General features: G+C 51.8%; 1 protein-coding gene across 1 annotated transcript in view; it reads right to left on the bottom strand.

The window, feature by feature from the left end:
- Positions 1–2,179: 2,179 nt before the first annotated feature.
- The window catches only part of Tshz1 (teashirt zinc finger homeobox 1), a 70,977-nt gene continuing 48,031 nt past the window's right edge, over positions 2,180–25,125 (bottom strand). The window contains exon 2 of the mRNA XM_090352955.1: positions 2,180–6,768. Within this exon, the coding sequence (XP_090209081.1) occupies positions 3,545–6,768 (3,224 nt within the window). The 3' untranslated portion in view covers positions 2,180–3,544. The remainder of the gene's footprint in view (positions 6,769–25,125) is intronic.

Below are 25,125 nucleotides of genomic sequence, written 5' to 3' on the forward strand. Positions count from 1 at the left end.
CTTCTTCCTTATCCTTTCGTAGTGCAGAGGTTTGAACCAAGGGCCTCACACACATGCTAGGCAAGCACTCTACCACTCAAGCTATACCTCCAATCTTCTCAAGCTTTTAAAAACCTGACATGTGAAGGAAACGTATTTGGTTAGTTGTTAAAACCTAAGCTTCAGCTGCAAACATCAAGCACAGTATGGTTTCTTCAGCATGTGTATACAAATGCTGGGCAGAGGGGTCACGGGGTCTCCCACCACACCTCCAGTGGGACAGGTGACAGGAGCTACAGAAGAGACTGATCTCTTGCTCCAGGACTAAGGGAAGACACGAGAGGAACAGGCAGACCTCCCACCATGTGACGAGCCCAGAGGAAAAGGATGGAGGATTGTCCCGGGAAAGGTGACGTTGAACCGCGTAAATCTTCAAGCTGTGAACTGCCACTTCCCTACACAAACTGGTACCAGTTTGCAGGTGGACCTGGTTCCAGCTCACAGCAAACACCATTTGCACTCAGTCCTCATGTCCAGCAGAAGACCGCCGCCACTGAAGGTGACTGAGTTTTCTGTCCCCCCCAGGGCCTGGACCCTGTGCCCTAGACTCCAGCTCCCCAGCCCAAAGAAAGCCCCTGCATCTTCCCGCTCGGAGCACGGTTCTCACCTGGGATACTCTCGGTGATGAAGACTGAGCATCTCTTCAAGAGCGCTGGGTCTGAAGACCCAAGGTCTGTCCATCCCAAGCCGCTGACCACGGCAAGGGGCAGGGCCTGCTTGGGCTTCTTGCCCACACAAAGGGCGATGGTCCTGACCCCAGCCCAAGCCAGGAGGAGGCCATGAGCTCTGGTCACACAGCACAGCGACGTGGTGAGGCCTGGCCCCACAGCACAGGCGAGTGGCCCGCTGGCTGGGGGACCTGGTCTGGTGCCAAAGCCCAATGTGTTGAGGAATTGCAGCTGAAAATCCACCAAGAGAGGAACCATGGGATTCTGCCTCTGTCCTCTGGGATCAGAGATCAGATGGTCGGCCCAGGGTCTGGCTGGGGTTACCTGTGAGGTGGAGAGACCGCCGAGTGTGCAGCAAAATAAACACTGCTGCCAAAGATTGTTATGTCAGGACCCCAAAGCTTTACCACCTGCCTAATTGTTATTCCTTGCTGTCACCCCTTGAGCCCAAAGTACATAATCACCAGTAATTGAACTGAAAGGTCTAAGTGGCCTAAAGGACACAACGATTTACCAATGGAAAAAGCCAGAAAATTTGGCGGACCTCCCTTGTGCTCGGCCGCCTCAGGGAGAGGTCTATGCAAACATGACCGTGGGGACCACACGCCTTCTCCGTCCGTCATTAGACGGAGAGGCTGCTCCTCCACCAGCAGCCACGCCAGGGAAATAAGCTACGGCCACGGCGGTAGCTGCTCCTGAGCAGTGAGTTCTAACCTTTCTCCGGACATACCTCGAGGGAAATGTCAGCGACCAGTACGAAAGCACCCGTTTTCTGGGAGACAGGCTGGAGAGGCACGGCGTCCGTTCCCTAGGACCTGGCAGCGAGTTCTGAAAATGCAGGGGGAGACTCTGGAACGCCCAGTGCACATCTCCCCCTTCCAGTCATCTGCAGACACAGAAAGAAAAGAGAAGGCAGGAGCCGGGCCACCAGGCTCGCGCCTGTAATCCTAGCCACTCGGGAGGCTGAGATCTGAGGACCACGGTTCAAAGGCAGCCCAGGCACAAATGTCTAGGAACTCTTATCTATAATGAACCACCGAAAAGCCAGACGTGGAGGGGTGGTGTAAATGGTAGAACACCAGCCTTGCGTGGAAAAAGCGAGCAGGAAAAAGGGCATGGGCCTAAGCCTAAATACCAGTGCTAGGAAAAGGAAGGGAGGGGGGAGGGAGGGGCAAGTATTTCTAACAGGGCAGAGGGATTCTCTGAAGGTGGCACCGGAGCCCACCGACATGGAAAACAGCCATTACCGAGGGGTAGATAGTAAGCCCTGGCACCCAGGGAGGGAACGTTTTTAATGATCACTTTTAAAACGGCAACACTTCCCATCTGAATGAAGCCTGTCAGCACACACGGATCCTGAAGGGATGATTCTGAATAGGATTTTTGTTGGTGGATTGCATAAGCAACAGCTCTCGTTGAGATGCTGTTTCAGCATCTCAAAAGGCCCAAAAATGACGACACGACAATCTGTGTAAATCAAGAACTGCGTGTGGGTTTATTTTACATGTGAGAAAACAGTGGCTTTTAATTGTGTGAACCAAAATGTACTGTACAATATTAATGACGAACATCAAAATGTATCATTAATAGTGCATTGCTTTCTTTGTTTTTCTTTATTTTTTTTTTGCCTGATAGTTCCTCTGAGTACATGCATCTGGGAAGATACAGGTGCCCGTAAAATTCCTCTATTTAAATCAAGCTGCAGGAACTAACTTTTATCCAAAAAATTGTGGTTTTACATTATATACACAGAAATTTAATATAAAATGACAATATAAAAAGTTAAAAGAGAAAGCATACAGCCAGAAGGTACAAAGAAAGTAGGATAGATTAAAATGATACCATTTATAACCTACAGAAGTGCATAAGCTGATGTTGGTAATTTACAGGGAAAAAGGACTCCAACATTCGCCCCAGATATTTTTTTCCATTTATCAATGCAGCACGCTATAGAAAGGTCAGCTTGTACCAAAGCTTACATTTGTAAATAACTATAAACCGCAGTATTTTACAGGAACCAAAAAAAAAAGAAAGAAAAGAAATAGCATTTTTATACATTTTCTTTTTAAATAATAGCTTGCATACTTTTTTTTAATTGCCAAGAGTGGCATTGTTCAGCATCCAGGGGATTGGGCTTAGTGGCAACCAGGGCATGGGTGGTGGTGATTGTTGTGTTTTTCTGTGTGAAGCAGGTGAAGGCATGGCTCCTTAACCCCAGGGGTCTTTAGACAGCCTCTTCCTCCAACAGCCGCACGCAAGTCTCCCCCACAGGCCAGGCCTGCACAGAAAAGCTCATCTTTTAATTATTAAATAAGTTTTGTGTCTGACACAGCTTTTGATCTGAAGGAAATGCCTTTAAGCCGTTTTTATTCTTTTTTTTTTCTTTTTGTTGAGTTTTTTTTTTTTGAGTGAAAGGCACAGAGATGCAATTACAAGTCCTCAAAGGGTTAAATTTGACACTACCAGATTCTATGACCTTTATTGTCATGGCAACTTCCTAAGTTTAGGATGTCTTTTTATCATTGCTATTTGTGTCTTTCTTTACTGAGTAGTGTGCCCCACTGTTTCCTACAAAAGATAGCTTAACACCAAGAACAGATGTTGAAAATAAAGGTCAGACTTTGACTCACAGAAGAAAAAAAAAAGAGAGAAAAAGGGAAAAGAAAAATAACATGCACAGATCCGACAAAGAGCATATAAATATAACTACAAAATATGTGTAAGAAAAACCAAGGTCCGGGTAGGCAGGCAGTTCAGCGACAAAGGAAAGACTGGTTTGGGCGGCTCAGGCTTGGCCCGGTGCAGTGCGGTGTCCGCTGGTCACATGCGCCTGGACGCTACTGCTTCTCCAGCTCCGTCACGTAGATCAGGTGGTCCTCCGGAGACTTGCCGTGCGTCTTGCTAAGGTGCAGTTTCACTGCGTGCTTGCTCGCAAAAGTCCGGTTGCAGAGCTTGCACTGGAATGTGGAGCCCAAGTCTTCCTCGGCGGCCCCCAGGGGGCCCAGGGCCTTGTTGGCGAGGACTTTGGAGACATTCTGCTGCTCTTGGATCTGGCTGAGGGGCAGCTTGGAGAGGTCCTTCAGGCTGAAGCCCAGGTGCGTCTCCAGATGGCTGATGTACGTAGAAGCAGTTCTGAATTGAGAGGCACAATCGTTGCAAAAGAACACAGGATGCCCTGTGTCGAGGTTCTTGAGGAACTTCGTCCCCCCTGTCCTCCGCAGCTGGTACTTCACGTTGGCCAGCCAGTGGCTGATGGTGGTCATGGAGAGGCCGGTGAACTTGGAGATGTGCACGCGCTCCTGCGGCCCCAGGTCCGACATGAGGTACTTGCCCTCGGCCGTCTCCCGCAGGCTGGAGGCAAACTGGGCCTGCAGGATGAGCAGGTGCTGCGGGTTCCAGTTGGACTGGCGCCCCTTCCTCTTGTGCACGGGGGACAGCTCGTCCAGCGCCTCCTCGAAGCTGCTGCCGTCCGCGTCCGACTTCTCCGAGACGGTGGAGGGCGTGGAGGACTTGGGGGTGAGGCGGCCAGTGAGGTTCTTCACCATGTCGGAGATGTCCATGAGGGCGCTCTCCCGCAGCGGGGAGGCCACGGCGTCCGGCCCGCCCGCGCCCAGGGGCTTGTTCTTGGACTTGGTCAAGTCGATGGGCTGGTCGCTGTTCTCGTAGTAGTAGCGGTCGATGGCGGCACTCTGCTTGCCCGGCGTGGCGGGGTGGGCGGGCTTGTCGGCCATGCTGTGGCTGATCTTGTACAGCATGGCCAGCGGGTCCAGCGCGGGGCTCACTGGCTTGGACACCTTGCCCAGGTGCGTGTTCATGATGGACTGCAGCGCGCTCAGCGGGTTGATGAAGGAAGGCTCCGGAGAGTGGTCCGTGATGATTCCCAGGCTGCCGCAACCGTTGGTGACCTTGGCTTTGAGCGGCTCGGTGCCGTTTGGGGTGTAGGTGTCCGCCGGACCCTCCTTCTTGGCCTTCTCGGTCTCGGCTTCCAGGCCCTTTTTCTGGTGCTTGCTGCCAGCTTCCTCCGACTTGGGGAAGTCTTTGTTCTCCTTGGCCCCGGGGGAGGCCGCCTTGGCCGGGGAGCCCTTCTCCTTCTCCGCAGGCCTCTCCTCCTTCTTGACGCTGACCTTGCCCGTGACCTTCTCCACCAGCTCCTCCATGGCCGACACGTTGCTCTTGTGCGGAGGGGGGGTGAGGGTCCCCAGGGAGGGCAGGAGGGCGCCGTGCTCGGCGGCGGCGGACAGCGACTTCACGCCGCCCGCATATGACGCCTGCACCTGCACGCTCTGCACGGCCGTGGGCAGCGGCTTCACGGTGCCCGGGAGCTGGTAGGCGGCGTGGATGCTGGGGTAGCCGCCCCACGAGGGGGCTCCGTTCTGGGCCTTGCTGATGGCGGTGGACACCGTGTTCTCCAGGGACTTCAGGATGTCCACGCCCCCCTTGGGGCTGTCATCCAGGTCCTCCTCACGCAGGTACTGGTAGAGGGCGGTGGGCTCAAATTTCTCCGGGCCTTCCTCGCTCTCCTCCTTGATCTTCCGCTCTGGGTCTCCCACCACGGCCGGCGGCTTCTCCTTCTCCCTGTCCGGCTCCTTCTTTTCCTCTGGGGCCCCGGCGCCGGCCGGGGAGTCCGGCTGCTTCTTGACGCCGGAGGCCGGCAGCCGGGTGTGGGTGGTGGGGGGCAGGGGGATGGACTGGATCTTCTCTTCCACCACAGGGTCCAGCACCAGCTGCTTCCCTTTCTTGGAGGCGGAGGTGGTCACCTTCAGGAAATGGCCGGTGACCATCATGTGAGCCGTGAGCTGCTGCAAGGTGTTGTGGGAACTGCCGCACTCCATGCACTTGAGGATCTGCGCTTTGCGGGCCTCGAACTGCCACGTGTAGCTAGCACCGTTCTGGTAGCCGTAGCGGTTGTTGGGCGTGACGTACGGATTCGCCACTTTCTGGTCCTTGGCCGACTCGCTCAGCGCCGCCTCCGAGGCCGCGGCCGCTGGCTCCGGGGAGCAGGGGCTCACCAGGTCCTGAAGTGCTCGCTTCTTGGTTGAAGGGACCAGCTTGGTGATGGCTGGCACTGGCTCCTTCAGAGGCACTTTCTGGTAATGCTTTGTTTTGATCATGTGCACGCTGAGGTCCTGCAGGGACTCGAAGGAGTGCCCGCAGTACATGCACTTCAAGACCTTCTGCGCGTCCTCCTTGCCCTCCATCTCCATCAGGGAGCGCTTCCGGGGCTTGGACCACCGCTTGGTCTTCTCCGACTCCTTGTCCCTGTTGTCGTCACGGTAGTGGCCCGTCTCGTTCATGTGCACGGTCAGTTCCACCAGGGTGTCGTAGGCCGCGCTGCAGTCTTTGCACCGGAACTTGCTGGCCCCGGTGAACACGGAGCCATACAGCTTGTTGTTCTGCCGGTACAGCTGCACCGTGCTGAACAGGCTGGGCTCGGGCAGCAGCCCGTACGACGAAGTCTGCTGCAGCGTCTTGGCCAGGGCCGCCTGGTGCCAGTCGTACCCTGAGCCGCCGCCACCACCGCCGCCACCGCCGCTGCTGTGGCCGCTGCTGTGGCTGCTGCTGGTGTTGGTGGCCCCGGCGGCGGCGGTGGTGGCTGCAGGGCCGGCAGTGCTGGTGGGAGCGGCGGGGGCCGGGGCGGAGCCCTCTTTCTGGCCCCCATCGTTGTTGCTGGCCGCCGAACTGGACTTCTTTAAGTCCAACGCTAAGCTGGACCAGCAGGACTCTGAGAACAAGTTTGCGTACACGGCTTTGATTTGTGCCAAGCTGTCCTGCGGGTACGAGACGCTGCCGTCGGGGCACTGGGCGTCCTCCTTCTCATCTCTGGAGGAAGAGCTTTTGAAGGGGGCCGGCTGGTCACTGCTCTCGCTAAAGGGAGACCCGTAGCCAGCGTCCGGGTTGGTGGCAGTGCTAATGGGGGAGTCCTGGCAGCTCTGGGCCTCTTTGATCTCTGTCTCTTCATGACACACGAACTCACTTTCCTGAATGTCCAGAGACAGCCCGCCGTCCTCCGCCTGCTGCCCATCTATTTCTGCCGCCTTCAATTCCTCCTCGGGAACATAAGCTAGGAGAGAAAAATGAAGCGCAGTTAGCAGGAGTAAATCATCTTCAAGGACGCCGCCTCCCCTGCAGTTAGAGGATCTTTAAAAAGATGTTCCTCAGCCAGGCACCCAGGCTGCAGGCCACCCCTGCCCGCTCTGTGCTGCAGGAGGAGTGGGGGCTCACACCCCTTCCCCACACAGCAGCCTCGCCTCACCACGGGGTCCCCAGCCCCTTCTCAGAGGGGGAGCTGGGGACGGGGACACGGAGCGGGCAGGCCCCGGGGCTCCCTCCACCTGCAGGCTGCTCCTGCCACCATGTCACTTCTCTCTGCTTTCTATCCGAAAGACCCAATTGGTCAGGTCCTACCTATCAATTCTTACAGCAAAACAGTTCACGGGCAGGATCATATAGCTTCCATACATTAAAATTCTCCTCACAGCAAACAATAAAAACGTTTTGGTTTTCTTAAAAAAAAAATTAACCTAGCATCACCCATCTTCCGTGCAGACAAAGCAGTCTACACCTACGTAGAGCTGTCAGACAGGAGACCAAAGGCCACTGAAACACAGTGCCATTCAGCACGGCATCCCTCGGCATGGCCAGAAGGGGAAACGAGCCAAGCGTCTGTCAGTGATGGCAGCCGATCAGATCTAGCCTCTCCGAGCTGCAGAACGCCAGCCTTGAGGAAGAGGGAGGTGGCCACCACTGCCCTGCACCCATGGGTGCCCTGTGTCAAACCAGCCAGCCACCAGAGCCTAAGGTTTGCGTGATTCCTCACAGCTCCACCCTGCAGGCGCTGAGCCAGGACCCCATGGGCCCTCGGCTGTCCTGCAGGGAGAGCGCCAGGGTCATCTCAGACCCTTTCATCGGGGACATACCTTGAAACCAAAGGAAGACTGACTGACGGGGCAGCACGCCTAAGTACACGTCAGCAAGGACTCTTGAGAGACCAGCTAGACGAACAATGCGGGGAGTCTGTGGTCAAGGCAGCTTCCAGAAAGCCCCTATTGAGTGCATTGATACGACCTGAGAGGGGTGTCTCATTAAATACAATCACTCATTATCACATTATCAGAGCCAGATCCTAAGGGAGCATGGCAAAGAGAGTCTTGAGTGCACATGAAAGCGTGCATTTCCAGGGAGAGGTGACAGGAGGGGGGGCAAGGAGCAGCTTAGTGCTCTGAGGGAGGGTGCCAGGGGCAGGGGGAGCACCTGCAAAGGAAGGGCTTCAGCAAGCACGCGCCACACGTGCAAGCACACGCATGCGCGCGCACACAGAGGCGGCCAAAGAGGTCGTGTGGAGACCCTTTGGAATTTCCACACACACACCCCTCCCTGCCCCCGTCCTCGGGGAGGCGGGGCACAGTGGGCAGGCGGGCTCCTGTGTGTCACAGGGGAACAGACCAGCAGTCCTCCGTGAGCTGACCTAGGAATCACACTTCCGTTAATGCTGCATTGCTAGCAAGAACATGAATCAATAGCCGGCGATCTCAGGCTTTAACTCCAGGCATCACCACCTGGGCAGGGCTCCAGAAGATTCCAGGGCCCTCTATAAAATGCAGCGCTCACGGAGGTCACAGATGACAGCTGCAGGCAAGCTGCCTTTGGGTCCTAAGGTACACGGTTCTGAGCACTGGGGGCTCCCCCTCATTCCGGGGAGCCCACTATGAGACGTGCTCTGCAAGCTCCTCCTTGGATGTCATGCTGGCTGGGGACAGGCCAGGGAGCTCACGGGGCTGTGGTGTGTCCCAGGCAGGGCCCAACTCAGCTCACTGGAAGACGGACAGTGCCAGGCTCCCCGGGGGCCAGCAGACCTCCACTCCCAGCTCCCCGGCGGGAGCCTTCCAGTGCAGGCCCCAGGCAGGGCTGAGGGCTGGGGTCACCCAGGGAATTCTGCCTTGGGGCCCAGCCCAGGGGCCTCCACCTCCTGTCCTGACAACTAGCCTGACACTCCATCTGGCCAGCTTGGCGTCTCCAGCAGGCAGAAGAGGCCACCACTGACCCGCGCTTCCATGTGCCCTACCTGCTGGCTCCCTCCTCTACAACCAGGCCTGCCAGAATCTCCACGGGGAGCCACCAGTCAGCCCAAGAACCCAGGCGTGTCCAAAACTGCGTAGTAGCAAACCTTGCATTGGCTAGTTTTTCCTCTTAAGGCACAGAACATATATACATCCTGATGTATAAATCAGACACAGCAAGAGCCTAACAGTAAAATACGACTGTATTTAGGTAAAGCCAGTGCTAGTGAACACAGGCCCTGAGTACCACAAAAGCTGAGAGGAAGCGCAGTGCCTAGGGCACCCATACTGGAGGCAGAGGGATGCGGCCACGGGAGGAGGGTGTGAAGCACAGAAGAGCACGCTGCTTAACCTTATGCATTATTTCTGGAATTCCCCAATCGATATCTCCAGACTTCACCGAGGAACAACGCTGTGGATAAGGGGGTTCTACCATAAGCGGCTCTTATTAGGCAGCCATACTGAAGGACTAACATACATTTACCTCACAGTGCTAAGGGCTGGAAGTCTAAGACCAGGGCCCAGTCAAGGCCAGCGTCTGTTAAAGCTTCTCCTCCTGGCCTAGCTTCTAGGCTGGTGAGGCCTGCTCTCCCACAGTAAGGCCCTGGCCACTGACCCAGGCTCCCACACCACGGCCTCACTGGGCTTTAGTGATGGTCCAGTGTCACAGCGAGATTCTCAGGAAGACACAGGCCATTCTCCTCTGGGATCTCGGGGTGTGGGGCTGGAGTGCGGCTGAGCCTGTAGAGTTTGCTCCTCATCCAACGTGATGCTAGAGGGCTGAGTGGGAGCAGGGGAGGTCAGCTGAGAGGGGAGGTCAGCATGGCACCTCTGGGTGCGTGTGTGTCCGTGTGACACCCCACAGCTGAATGTCCTCCCTCCGACACCTCGGGGCAGGCGTGGAATCAGGACCACACCCTGCCCAGCCCCGCTCCATGCAGGCTCTCCCCACACACCTCTCCTGCGGGTGGAGAGGGGAGCCCAGGGCCCTGCTGAGTCCTTCGGCAGTTAATGACTGTCCTCACCAGAGCATGCATTCTACTGGAAGGAAACAGGCTCACGGAAGGGGGCTGCTTTCCTGAGCTAGGCACAGCAAACAACGTTTTAAGTTCAGGCCCCCTGCTCTCCAGTCCAAGTACTTTCCCTTATTCTCTCCAGCAACCAATGCCAGGGAGCCTAGCAGGGAGAAATGAAAGAGAGGGGAGACAAATACAAGGAAAGTGGAAGTGTGGCCCAAGTGGAAGCACGCTAGCCTTAAGCAAAAAAGCCAAGTGAGAACATGAAGTCCCGTGTTTAAGTCCCAGTGCTGACATAAGAAAGAAAGAAAGAAAGAAAGAAAGAAAGAAAGAAAGAAAGAAAGAAAGAAAGAAAGAAAGGTGGGCTCTGTATGAAAAGGACAGAGGCAGAACTGTGCAGCGAGTATCTGATGGGGAAGATTATGGTAAGACTGGTTTCTTCTAAATAATATGTAAGTTATTTATCCGTTGGTGAAATGACGCTTGAAAAATATCTGTACTTCTCCAATCTTCTCCTAGGCTTTCAGCTGAACAAACATGCACCACACACACCCTTTCTTCAGAGGCAAACCTTCCACCAGCCCCAGCCACCAGCAGGGGCTGGAGTGGAGAACTGGCCTCTGGGCCTGCAACCTGTCGCACAGTGTTCCCTCCACACAAGCCACGCTGGCCGGGCTGTGTGGTGAGCTGAAGAGAGGCGCAGCACCAGGCAGCCTGGAGCGAGGCCGGGGGGAGACAGGGGAGGACAGACGTCTGTCTGACGTGGCTGGGCCTACGCTAACGTGGCCGCCACTGTGGTGCATTATGGAGCAGGTGTGAAGAGCGGCAGGCAGGAGAGAAGGGACAGACTCGGCTCTGGGTGACTTTCCAGGTCTGAGGCGAAAATGCCAGCCAGGACTGGTGTCACCGCAAGAGTCCACTCTGCACTTCTCTGTGGCTGCGCCTCCCCTCTGGTCACCAGCAGGACGGTGTTAGGACAGGACGTCTGGGAGGCGAGGGGGTCACCGGCTCCAGAAGGTGCCGGAGGCAGCCCCCGGCAGACACCACCTCTGCCGACACCAGGATCTCGGACTCCCGGCCCTTCCTGAGTCACAATCCCAGAGGGGATAGGGGTACAGCATCCTACAGACTGCGCGCCGGGCTCGCGCTTGCCGGGCTCTGCAGACGTACAGAACGAAGAGGAGGGACCCACACACACGTGACCTTGCATGGCCGGTGGGGCCCTGGCTGATGGCGCCTCTTGGAGCCACTATAAAGACCACGAAAGGGCAAAATGGACCTAAACGGCCAGCCTGTGCTGACAAGAGGAGCTGGCGTGGGTCGTACACGGTGAACCCCTCAGACCTGTGGTATGGGTCCAAGGGTACCCAGGCCCTCCCCACTCCCTTCCCATCTGCCTGTAAGAAGGCAGCGCGCAGAGGGAAGCCAAGTCCTGGCCCAGGGGAGGGGTGGCACCTGACAGCAGGAGCTTGGGGAACCTGGATTATGTATTCTGCGTACATCTGCACACATAACCGAGAGGGGGATGGACATTTCAAAGGCTTCCGTCTTTAGACTGCTTGGTGACTGTCTTACAATAAGCACCAAACTTAGCGAATGGATTGCCGCCTGGTGAGCTGGCATAATCATCCAAATTACATGTTGACCTACATCAAACTATCCTTTTTAGACTGGCAAACGTGATACCCATGAACAGATGGCCACTATATCAAAATACATTTATTCCAAGGGGCCAAGTCACAAAAGGGCTCACATACCTAAGCGATAAGGGTATAGCTTCAATTAGGCATAGAATCGTGCAAAACACATCTTCCTCTAAATGTATAATTGATCACTTGTACAGCAACTTCACCTCCACCATGGAGAAAGCGGGGGTTTGATGAAAGTCAGGAATAAAGTTGCAGAGGAAGCAGATGTGGGCAGATACAGCTTTTTTTCCCAGTCAGAAAGAACATTAAAACACAAACAAGAGCTGACTGGGCACTGGTGGTTCACGCTGGTAATCCTGGCTACTTAGGAGGCAGAGATCAGGAGGATTGGAGGTTCAAGGCCAGCAGGGGAACAAAAGGTTGAGACCCTCTCTCCACAGAAAAGGCTTAGCATGGTAACAGGCACCTGTCATCTTTACTACGGTCCAGAGCAGCCTGGGCAAAAAACAAGACTCTAGGGTCTGGGGGCACTGCTCTAGTGAGAATGAGACTGCCAGCATGCACAGGCCCCGAGTTCAAGGCCAGAAACAAAAACAAAAGGCAAGATCCCATCCCAAAAATAATCTGAGCATAAAGGGCTAGGGCAAAGCTCAAGAAATAGAGCATCTGCCAGCAAGCACAAAGCCCCAAGTTCAAACCCAGTCCTGCCAAAAAAAAAAAAAATCAAAGATAAGCAAGATATGCATCAACTTGCTAACACAGTTCTGATTGCTTAAGGGGGCAGGAGGTGAGGGGAAAGGCTGATATCAGGCAAAGCTAATCTGATATTAACAAAATGTTTCTGTCACTTTGGTAAATTTTTGTAGCCTGAAACCATTCATAAACACGTTTGCTTGTGCATTTGGTTTGTAATGAAACCGTTTCTTTACGTAAGCTCAATAGAAACCATCTTTAAGCAGAATAGAACTGAAGTTTTGTTCTCCCCCATTCCAATTTTAATTAGGAATCCACAGGTAACTGCCCTAACATAAATATAATTTCTTCTTCCACTCACTGCCCTGGAATTCAATTTAAAATTAAGTGAGAAATCAGAAACCTCATTTCAAGACCCTTCCTTGCTCTTCCCATAAGCATATCAGATATTAATCTTTTGTCTCCCGTTGGCCGCCTGTTTTAGCAGAATGGCATACGTTAGAGAAAGTCCTGAGAAATTTCCTTCCATTTTCAATGCTGTCAGGAAGAAGAAAGAAGGGGAAACACAATGAGAATCTTGAAAACTTTAATAGAGAAATTAAAACACAGTGAACTGAGCCAGCCCTGCTCCTGTGTGTATGTCTGTCTGTCTCCTGACTCCCCCCATCCCAGTCACTGAAGAGGCCACGCCCCACTGGGGGAGAGGCCCCACGGATGTGCTGGTGTGCACGCCCGCTTACCAAGCCAAACCCAGAACACAGCTCCAGCCAGTGCTAGCTATTTAAACGGTCACCTGACAGGACATTTAGAAATGCAGCAGGGGCCTGCTCCCCTCTTCAGACAGTACAGCTGACCCGAGATGGAAACGTGACTCCGCGCGCACATTCATGCTGACAACGCGTCGCAAACCACCGAAAGGGTGTCGCCAGACCAGGAACCTGTGACCACGGGGCCATCACAGGGACCCTGTCCCGCTTGGAAGTTAGACCGCACTGGCCTCGCCAGGTGCCGTGGCTCGCACCTTCAATCCTGGCTACTTGGGAGCTGAGGCTGAGGGTGGTTCACAGCCCACCCGGATGGGAGAGTCTGTGAGACTCAGGTCCAACGAAATGGCACAAAGCTAGACGCGGAAGAGTGGCTCAAGGGCAGAGAGCCAGCATGGAGTTGGAAAAGCTGAGAGACAGCACCCAGGCCCTGAGTTTAAGCCCTAGTACTGGTAGTATACACACATATACACACACTCACACACATACACACACATACACACACTCACACATACACACGTATACACATATACACACACTCACACATATATACACACACACATACACACACATATACACATACACACACGTATACACACACATACACACATATACACACACTCACACATATATACACACTCACACACATACAGCCACACATATACACACATATACACACACTCACACATATATATACACACTCACACACATACACACACACACTCATACACCCACACATATACACACACATACATACACACACTCACACACATACACACACGTATACACACACATATACACACACACTTACTCACACATATATCCACACATATACACACACACTCACACATACACACATACACTCACACACACATGAACACACTCACACACATATACATACACATACACACACATACACACACATACACACACATATACACATATACACACATACACACACATACATATACACACATATACACATACACACACGTATACACACATACACACACTTACACACATATACACACATACACACATATATACACACATACACACATACATATATACACATATACACATATACACACATACACATATACACATACACAGACGTATACACACACATACACATACACACACACTTATACATATACACACATGTATACACACATATACACACACTCACACACATACACCCACACATATACACACATACATACATACACACACATTCACACATACACACACACATACACATATACACACACATACGCACATATACACACACACTCACACACACCCACATATATACACACTCACATACACACACTCACACATATACATACACATACACACATATACACATATACACACACATATACACACATACACACACTCACACACATATACACACATACACACACACTCACACACACATATACACACACACACACACACACACACACACACACATCCAGTGGCTTACTCTCTCAACATGAACAGGATAAAGAAGATAAATGGGAATGTCAGTCTTTGGGTAATCAGCTATGGACCTGAGCAAATGACAGGAGCGCACACACGCAGGTGTGGGCAAGAAACCAACTTTTAGCACCAAGGTCGGGCTTTTACCTCTAGATCCACCCTGGTTAGAACCAGTCGTCTAGCTGCACTTCACGCTGCACGCTCCCTCTGGAAACTGAATTCAAGGTCGCCAGCACCTGACATTCTTTTGATCACAACACTGGTGTCTCATTCTGAAAATTACATCTATATGATCATGACAGAAAATACAATTTTTATCAGAATAATTAGGCTATTTCTCTACTATTATCAGTGAATTCTCATAATTGCTTTGGAAGATTCCTTCTTTTTTTTTTTTGCCTATCCTGGGCTTGAGCTCAGGGCCTGAGCACTGTCCTTGGACTTTCTCAAGGCTAGAGCTCTACCACTTGAGCCTCAGCACCACTTACGGCCTTTTGCTATGTATGTGGGGTACCAAGGAATCGAACCAGGGTCTTCGTGCATGCTAGGCAAGCACTCCACCACTAGGCCAAACTCCCGGCCCCCGGAAGATTCCTTCTTTTTTTTTTTTTTTTTTTTTTGCCAGTCCTGGGCTTGAGCTCAGGGCCTGAGCACTGTCCTTGGACTTTCTCAAGGCTAGAGCTCTACCACTTGAGCCTCAGCACCACTTCCAGCTTTTTCTATATATGTGGTACCAAGGAATGGAACCCGGGTCTTCGTGCATGCTAGGCAAGCACTTTAGCCACTAGGCCAAGTTCCTGGCCCCTTGGAAGATTCCTTCTTTAAAAAGGATTTTTTACCTTGACAAAGAGAGAGATGGAGACAGACAGAGACACATAAGAACTTACAAGTTCAGCTAGAGTCATTATTTATGATGATCTTTTGTTTTCACTGCAAGCTACAATTTTCTAGAATGCTTTAGTTAGCTGAATACAAATGTACTGAAATATGGTATGGTATTGGTAGATATTTTTATTTCTAGAAATCAAACTATGAGAAGAAAATATTTCACAAAGTGAAGGAATATGATTTTTTTTAGCATAAAGGTTTTTCAGAGCAAGGCCACTGAGCCAGACAACAAAGTCACCCCCACTGCTTTCCTCCACACATCCCATCCCATGAAGCATGTGGGTACACCCCCATCCCCCCCCCCCCCGCCCCGCGTCATGGAAACCTCATGAGTGAGCAAGTTTGGAGATGGCAACTGCAGTACAAAACTCCTATAATTCCATAGAGAAATAAATAGCATTCTTCCCTGCTACATAAAACAAAGACTCCCCATCACCATTTCTGCTGTCAAGACAGCGTGGCCGTCACTCCCCCCCTGCAGGGCCTCGCACGACGGGGCAGAATGCAGGAATGCAACAGTGTGAGTGTGTACAGTGTGTCCCGTCATGCGGAGCTATCTCCTGAGCCACGCAGGCTCCATGTGAACAAACCAGTACTAGGAGCAGCCTTCGCATGCACACACACGCACAAGCACACGCACACACACCCATGCGTGTCTGCACACCGGTGCAAATGCATGTGAGACCAAGCAACTAAAGATGACATCGACCCTACCCTTCCTCAGATCAGAAGGGAACAAGTGGGCCTGATGCTTCCACTTTAGTTTTACAAAACTAAGTCTTGTTATGGATTTTGGTCATCAAGTATGTATTCACTCGGGGCCCTGTGAAACCCCGCATGCTCTCACACAAGTGGACACAAGGCAATGCACAGGCCCTGGGAGGGCTGAGTGTGACAACAGCCATGTGTGTCCCAACAGCCTGCTCTGTGAATACATACACACTGTCTTGGGGGAAAAAAACAAAACAAAATAAAACCATGTTTTCATCTCAAATTGTAACTACAGAACAAAGCGCAAACATGTCGTCAGCAAATTAGATAAAAACGGCATTTCTCAAGTCACAGCCCCCAAACATCTTTGTTTCTTTAAAGAAAACAAGAGTTGCTCTTGTCAACAGTCATTCTTCAGGATGTCGAGACGTGACAGCTGCATTTGGTTTTTAATGGCTAAATGTAGTAAAGTCCCAAATCCCCCCGAGTCTTAGTAACACTGGCTCTGAACAATTAGGTTTGCATTCTCCCCCCACCCAATCTGTGACTTAATCTGCACCCCAATTATGCACAAAGTAAAGGTTCTTTCCTGAGCCACCCTGGTTTGTATTCCACAAGAGGCAAAGGCTCCTGGAACTGTGTCAGTGTCCCTACAACTACAGGAACAGAAGTGTAGGTGCTTTTGCTGAACAACAATAGAAGAAAGGCTTCTCACATACACTTGTCCAGCTCATATAAGCTGACTGCTCCATATCCCGCTCAGGCCACCAGTGGGAAGCACCCAGCACAAGGGGGGCGTGGTTCAGCAGAGACGCTCCTCTTCTGCCACGCTCTTCAGATATGGGCATGAAGTGAAAGGGGCTACTGACAGAATGCTTCCATTTTCAACTCTGGAGGAGAAGTGTGGACGGAAAGGCGGTGCGTGGCACTGAGAACACACCGAGCGCTGTGTGAACACGCGGGTTCACAAGGCCACATGGCAGAACTCTCCTGGCCACGGGCCTGGTGCTTGCTCCAGATCGGAGACGTGTGGTTGATGGTCCACACAGGCCAAGATCCGGGTTCCAGTGTAGTAAGCTTTAAAAAACGGCCACGGCAATTCAAGAAAATGGCTCCTTTCACCGGGAGCGACCTCGGGAAGTCAAGACTTCACAGGCAAGCACAGGCCACGCCAAGCGGACTCTTTACCAGGGCAGGATAATGAGGAGAGCACAGCTCTCCCTCTCTTTACCTCCCAGTCCTCCAGGACGGAACCAGATCACCCCTGCTGGCAGCGTGGAGGAGCCCAGAGCCCTCCCCGGCCCCCCCCTCCCAGCCTCTCTTGGAATGAAATGAACAGGTTATTAGCAAAGGTCTGCCAAGTCGAGCAAGGGGCGCGGAGTTGTGCAGAGATTCTATCTCTGAGACTTCCTTGCTCTTCTTCCCTGATAAACTACCCATCCCGGCATTCTCATTAGGCTCCCATCACCAAAGAGAGAGCAGATGAATCCGTCTAGGCCCCTCCCCTCACGGCTCTGTCGAGATGATTTCATTGAAATGTTCATTTTCATCCCCGCTGGCAACATTAGAAGGGAAGTATTTAACCTGTTTCCATTACTTATACAAATTGCCATTATGTGGTAGGACAGATGTTAGAATCACGCCACATAACTAACTTCTGTACATCCTTTACGGGCGGGAGGAGAGGGAAGGCGCTGCCTCGCATGATCGGGGCTCAATCACGGGTTCCACGCTACCAGATTCGTTAACCCCGCACATCAGCCTTGCACTTCCTTTCTGTGTGAAAACTCCCAGGCTGCTCGGATGCATTTAATTTGGGGAGAGGAACCTCAGCCAGTGAGCACGTTTCACTCAGGTGTGTCGGAGGAGTGGGGAAGGGCGAGGGCAGGGGGAGGGGCAGAGAGAAGGAGCGGGAGGAAAAGGGAACCAAACCTCTCCATGTTCCCTTCCCAACAGGAGTGATGAAAGGGGAGTCAGCCGGAGCGGCTGGTGCTCAAAGATGGCTGTCACTTCAGATAGGCGCGGGCACAACTCACCCAGACAGGTGACACTGTGGTAGAGCAAACTCCCGCTGCATTAGTGAGCGAGGGGAAGGGGCTGGGGAAGACTGCTACCCCGGGAATGCCTGGGGCACCGACACAGCAGATCAGCAGGTGAGTGCATTTCACTCTTTATTTGCATCCTTGAGTGAAGGAAAGCTAAAACTTACCGGCTGCCAAGCCCGAGAGAGGCGCCAAGGCAAAGGTCGGGATCCCGCCCTCCAGACTCCCAAACCTCTTCCGGTCCCTAAGCCCAAGACTGAGGCTGCAGCAGAACTTGGCCCAATTAGCAGTTGCTCTAAGTCCATCGACCAGTCAGCCAGTCCTTACCTGCTCTAAGCTTCTCGCTTGAACAACTAGTTTAGGGCGTTTCTCCTCTGAATTCTTCCCGGTCAACCCCACCAACACAACCTGAGGAGGACCCTGGGTGGAGCTGTTCAAGAATGCGCAGTTGACACTGCACAGGGTCTAGGAACTCTTCATTGGTGGAGCATAAGAAAAAGAGATCAGTTCCACTGTCTCAGCAGGAGAGCTCTAATAAGACCAGCCAACCCTCCACTCCAGCACCTCACCCAGTCCTCCTGTGACCTCCTGGCCTTCCATCTCCTCTGGTTCTGTTACAGCAGTCACGTAAAAAAAGAAATGCTGAGCATGCTTCCATCAGCAAGGAAGAAGGGGAAAGAAGGTACTCAACGGAGGAAAGAAAGAATACAGACACAGAAGATTCCAACTACATTAAGGAATGGGCCTCACAACAGAGCCTGGGAAAGCTAAAGCCACACACAGGCAAAAGGACATTTGATGTGAGCCATTCTCAGAGGCCCACAGAAAGAGGGTGCTCACAGAACACTAATAATTTGTTGGAGGAGACACTATTATTTTGGAAAAAGGAAAAGTGTACTTGTCTGGGGCAAACATTTCATGGCCACAGAGCATCTCCTCAGCCACATGATGCTTGGCATGCAAAGGCATTAACAAAACGACAACAGCTAACACATTCCAACCATTGCTGTGGACCACGCAGGACTCACGCAAGGGCTCAACACGAGCCTGCTGTCCACCATTGTTGCCCTTGAGGCTCCAGAGGGGTAAACTGAGGCCCAGGGGCCAGGGACAAGCTCCATACGGCCACCCAGCTGGCTATATGGGGACATCTCCATCGGCCATGGGGAGGGTCTTTGTCCCCATGAATGCAAACTTGGTCCGAGGTGGCTCTGCCTAAACGCTGTGGTTCCAGGTTTCACTGGGAGGCGGCTGTAGAGGAGGCCCCCGACAGGTTACCACGTATGAATGACTTGGTGTGCCTGCCCAGGCTGTGTCCACACTGACAGCAGGCAGACAGTTCCTCGGGTCCCAGGGCTTGGGACCTGTTTGGGATATGAAAGTTCTGGAAACACAGTGGTGATGGCTGCCTGGCGCTGCTGTGAGTGCCATCAACGAACCTGGCCTAACTGTAGCCAAAATAGCCTCTGATGACACTGCACGTTGCATCTACTTTATCCAACACACAGAAAAGGGCGGAGCAAGAGAAATCTGTTTCCAGCCTCCTTCTGTGAGCCTCCCATCTGCTTCCCATAAATTCTTGCCTGACCATTCTGAGGCCCTCAGCCTTCCAGGACCCTCCCCACTGGGTGACCTCTGTGTCCTGTGCTGGCCTCCTCATGGAGGGAGAGATCACCGCGGGAGAGGCCTCTCCTCACTCCATCCCTCAGTCCTGAGTATGGGACATTCCAAGGGCCCAGATGTGGCAGCTACCACCACGCCTAACACCAAGTGGGTATCCAGGAAGTACTGGCTGGAAGAAGGGAATAAAGAATGAGTGGACACTGGATTATTTCCAAGTAAGTCTTCCAGGAGCCAGTGGCTCATACCTGTCACCCTAGCTTCTCAGGAGACTGAGATCTGAGCACCGAGGTTCAAAGCCAGCCTGACACAGGAAAGTCTGTGAAACACTCAACCTCCAATTAACCACCCAAAAGCCAGAAGTGGAGCGGAGGCTCAAATGGTAGCGTGCCAGCCTTGCGAGCCCCAGCGCTGAGTTCCAGCCCAATCCTGGCACAAAAAACAAAGCTCAAAGTAGAAAACTGCCGGTTATCCATGACCCACACCTCCAGGCAGCCAGCCACCTGAAAAGGTGTGCTATTTTATGTTGAAGCAGAAAAAAAAAACAACAAAAAACCTCCCTTCATTAATCACTAAAGAAAAACAGTTGCTTCAAAATCCTTTAAAACCCCCACTTCCATATGTGGGCCACCTCACTCCTCTATCCGTCAACCTCAACCAACCCCAGGGCTTCAAAAGTCCTGACGGCCCTAATGATTGGACTGTGGGGAGGGGCAATACACCAGCCGGAGTCATAAAGGAGGAAAATGGGGTGGAAAAGGGAAAAACAAGCGCTCTGCAATCTCGTCTCTGAAGATCCATCTTTCCTGAGTTGCGCCGCCCGTTAAATCAGTAGGAATATCTGTCAGAGACATCCTGCTACACCATTTGGCGGATGTCAAACCTAAATAAACCAGATCAGAAAAGCAGCGCGTGGCAGGGGAGAAATGAGCGGGCGCCGGGCAGCTCGGCCCGGCTGAGACTCGCCCGGTTTGCTTGCTGGTTTTTGGGGAGGGGGGGCGGAGGGAAGTCGTGGCAATCAGGCTCAGTCATTTGCAGTACTAATGTCCAATTCAGCCTCCTTTCATTCGCCTGATTTAGGTGGTCAGAGTGGTGTCGTAGCCGACACAGGGAAGCTGTGCTGTTTAGCAGGCTCTTTAATGGGAAACTGGCAGTCTTATTTCTTTTCTAGATTTGGTTTGTCACTAGGTCTCCATTACATGCCACTCAGCTTTGATGTCTTTGGACAGGACTGATCAAAAGATGTCATTTGACCTACACAGCATGGCAGAAACTTGGAGAAGTCTCATAAAGCGACACTCTGGCTGTAAATAAAATGACATTATTATTTCCTCTCTCCTATCATGTAGAAAAGCCAATTATGGTAATGCACTGCATGTCAATGAAAATACAGCAATCTTTTTGGAGCAGCCACTGCAGACATCCGTACAGCAACCCTCCTTCCTGAGGAAATTTGCCCACTGGAAAATGAAGAGGAAGGAGGTGAGAGATGTCTTAAAGACGGTTAATAAAACCCTGGACAGCCAAGAAAAGTGCAAGTCAGCAAAACAATTGGAAGTACAAAATGCAAACTGTTAAGTTTCCAAATTATCTAATAATTTAATCTCCCATGATTTATACTCTGTCACCAAAATGGCCTGGATCGGGTCCTGCATTTCCCAGCGTTTGACTGACAGTGCAGGCGATTCATGGAACTAATAAACCCCTCTGTACCCATCACCCCCTAAGGAGCTGACCCTGGGGGAGGGTAGCTCTGACCTGGTCCCCGAGATGCTTGGAAGTTGCAGTCGTATGGAGTAGCCCTGTTGGTCTGGGCCTGGAATACAACGTGAAACCACACGCTGGGGTGGGTCTCTGTCTGCTGCTATTGTTTTAGAATGCCCAGTCTACCCATTCCACCAATGCAAAGTAGGCACCTCCCCTCTCCTCCTCAAGCACTTACCAGAAGGAAATATGCATACAAATTGCCCTTTCCCTTTCACAAGGCCCATGTCCATCTGCAGCTCAGGTTAGGGGCTCAGCTCAGGGAGGAGGGGCAGCCTGGAGGGGTGGGCCTGCCACCCCGCACACAACACAGCTGGTTCTTCCTCTCCACTCCTAAGGTCTCCCCTGAACTCAAAGCCGCTCGAAGCTGTGGCCGAACACCAGTGCCTCACACCTGTAACCCTGGCTTCTTGCAAGGCTGAGATCTGAGGATCATGGCTGACAGACAGCCCTGGCAGGAAAATCGAATTATCTCCAATGATCCAGCAAGACTCCAGAAGCAAGGGCACGGCTCAAAAGGTACAGCACTAGCCTTGAGTGAGAAGCGGCACGCTTGAGTGAAAAGCTCCAGCACTGGCCAAACATCTTTTTTTTTTTTTTTTTTTTTTTTTTTTTTTTTTTTTTTTTTTTTTGCCAGTCCTGGGCTTGAGCTCAGGGCCTGAGCACTGTCCCTGGACTTTCTCAAGGCTAGAGCTCTATCACTTGAGCCACAGCACCACTTCTGGCTTTTTCTATGTATGTGGGGTGCTGAGGAATCGAACCCTGGTCTTTGTGCATGCTAGGCAAGCACTGTTATCACTAGGCCAAACTCCCAGCCCAGCCAAACATCTGTTTAAATGTTTAAGTATGCATTAAGCTCCACTCCTGAGGCCATTCCCAGGCTTCCAGTCCCACGAATCCCACCTGTGGCTCTGGTCCTGGTTCTTCTGGGCCTCCCTGCTTACCTGGCCCACATTGTGTGCAGGGCCCAGCCTGGCTCTGAGTCGTCCTGCGTGTCGCCCCTGGCCTCCAGGACCCCTCTTTTATTCAGGCCCGCAGAGGCAGCTTCCATGAGGCCCTGTGGGACAACTGGCAGAGCCAAAATGCAAAATGACGTTTTCTCCCAGGAGGAGAAAACATTTTAAAATTTCTGTAATCGTGGGTATGTTCCTTTCCAAAGAAAAAATAAAATGGAGCCATGCAATCTGTGTCCATTAAAATCAAGGAAACAAGACAATTTTCGAGGCCACGACGTCTCTGCAGTAGAAAACTTTCTGGCTATGTCAGAAAAACATCTCCAATACTGTAATTGCTTGGGTTAATTTTTTTCTCATTATGACAAGTCATTTCTAAGCAAGCCATCCTGGTCTTTTCCCCCTGCAATTTAATTCTGGTGCATAAGACAGTGTCGAATACATTTAGAAGCTTCATCAAATTTCAGTAACTTTAAATAATTCTGCCAGGGACTTCACAAGGGCTGCCACCTGTAAGCCTGAACGTCCTGGAGCCCCCAGTGGGACCCACAGCCCTGCAGTGGGCTGGGGGTCCAGAGCCCTGATACCAGCCACGGCAGCCCCACGGCAGACGGGCCACTGCAGTTCCCCCCAAGGCATGAGCTTCTCAGAATGCAGTGACTCCACATTGGACGGTGGCCTGTTCCTCCCTGGGGGCTGTGTTAGGGACCTGGACATGAGATGCACAGAGGAGGTGGGGCCCACCCCACAGGGTGTGAGCAGCCTGACATGGCCCAAGGCAGTCTTCTCAGCAAGGCCTCTGCTGACCTTCACAGGAGCCCAACAGAGAGGACTCGAGTCCTTCTGTTACCTGACTGCCGCACCCTCTAAGTCCCCAATCCTCTCCAGGGCTCCTTTGGATTCTGACGGACTGAGCGTCGATGTCCTGACCTAGACGACGGATTCGCCCAGCTCAGCAGCTTAGTCTGCCAGCCAGGGAGGCCAGGGCCCTGGGCCTTCACACTGGACCTAAACGAACCAGCCGCTGGCGGTTCCCAGGTGGTGTACAGCTCTCCCACACCCTGCAGGCAGGCAGCACAGCACGCCACATGCTACGTGCCAGCACTCCTGTCCCTCGAGCAGGAGTTTCTCCCAGGTCTCCTGGGACCTCAAACCAAAACACCCAGGCTACTGCTTCTGTAAAGCAAGTGTGATTTTGTTTTGTTTCAGTATTGGGACTTGAACTTGAGGGCCGGGTGCTGTCCTTTAGCTTTTTCACTCAAGATGAAAAATGACTTGAGCCACAGCTCCACTCTGGGGCGTGTGTGTGTGTGTGTGTATGTGTGTGTGTGTGTGTGTGTGTGTGTGCTTGTGTGGTTAACTGGAGATAAGAGTCTCACAGACTTTCCTGCCTGTAGCTAGGATTACAGGCAAGAGCTGTGGGCATCCAGCTTCACCATCCTGAGCTTGAAGGGGTCTCATCTGGAGTGAGAGGAGACATACAGTATGTCATTCCCTACCCCATATTAAGTTTTATGTGGGGAATCGAGGAATTTAAAAGTTTCACATTTTGGGGTAATAAAAAAGAAATACAATATCCTGTTGCTATGGTCCATGTCACTGCACACAGGAAAGAAAGCACTTCTCCTTAGCTATTCTTTGAAATACGACCCACGACGTCATTTAATTTTTGAAAACCCTGAGGTCATGTAACACACTTTCTCTGTCATTTGTAAGTACATTAACTCGGAGGCCATACGACGGTGAAATTATGATAATGGCCCGCGGATGCAGGTCAGGCAGGCAATGCATTTCATGTTAGCCTCAAACAACCGTCAGGACACAGCCCAAATCAGACCCGACAGCCAGGACGGAGAGTTGACTTTCCTGACGCGTGCAGGACGGGCAGAGGACCCCGTCTGTGGAAAGCACTATAAAAGACACCTCTCTCCCATTTAAAAAAAGTAAAAAGTGCTGCTTTAAAAATCACAGATGCAGAGTTGAAAGGGAAGGAAGAGGTCAAAGTCAGCTTCCTTCCAAAACAGTGTTCTGCCACAGTCCAAGATGTGTACCCGCAGAAACCTCCCACACAGCTTCCTAAGCTGCTCCGTGAAGCGAACGGGTTTCCAAACACAAAGAAGCACGTTTAATAAATCCATTTAAGAAAAAAAGCCCACTTCTTTAATCACACTCTTGTGTATTGAGCTCTTAAAAAAAAAAAACAACAAAAGAAGCAGGAAGTACAAGTTTGTTTTGCTGTGGCTAGAACGTCTTCCATAGAAGTCTGATTGTGCAGTGCAGAAACAACTACCTCATCAATTTCAAAACAGTGACCAAAAAAATAAACCTCAAAGAAAAATACTTGCAACTGAAGTTTAAGAACCAACTTTTTAAAGGTCCTTCAGTTATGTATGTACTTATCTCCCTTAGAAAGACTGCTGACCCTGGGCTGGGAGCGTAGCCTAGTGGTAGAGTATACTCGCCTCATACGCACAAAGCCCTGGGTTTGATTCCTCGGTACCACAGACGTAGAGAAGGCTGGAAGTGGTGCTGTGGCTCAAGTGGCAAAGAGATAGTCTTGAGCAAAAAGCGTTCAATAGGGCCCAAGCCCTGAGTTCAAGCCCCACAACAGGCAAAAAGAAAAAAGAAAGACTTCTGACCTTGAGTTTGAAACAGGTATCCTGCCTCTAATTAGCCTTCGGTATACCCCGCCACAGAGCCCACTTCCCAATGTACAGTCACCTTCATCTCTGAACAATCTGCTAACTGCCTGCCTGTGTTCAGAGTGCAGTTCTTC

Source organism: Megascapheus bottae, chromosome 19, assembly GCF_031878675.1.
Source record: "Megascapheus bottae isolate mThoBot1 chromosome 19, mThoBot2.hap1, whole genome shotgun sequence".
NCBI classification, from domain to species: Eukaryota; Metazoa; Chordata; class Mammalia; order Rodentia; family Geomyidae; genus Megascapheus; species Megascapheus bottae.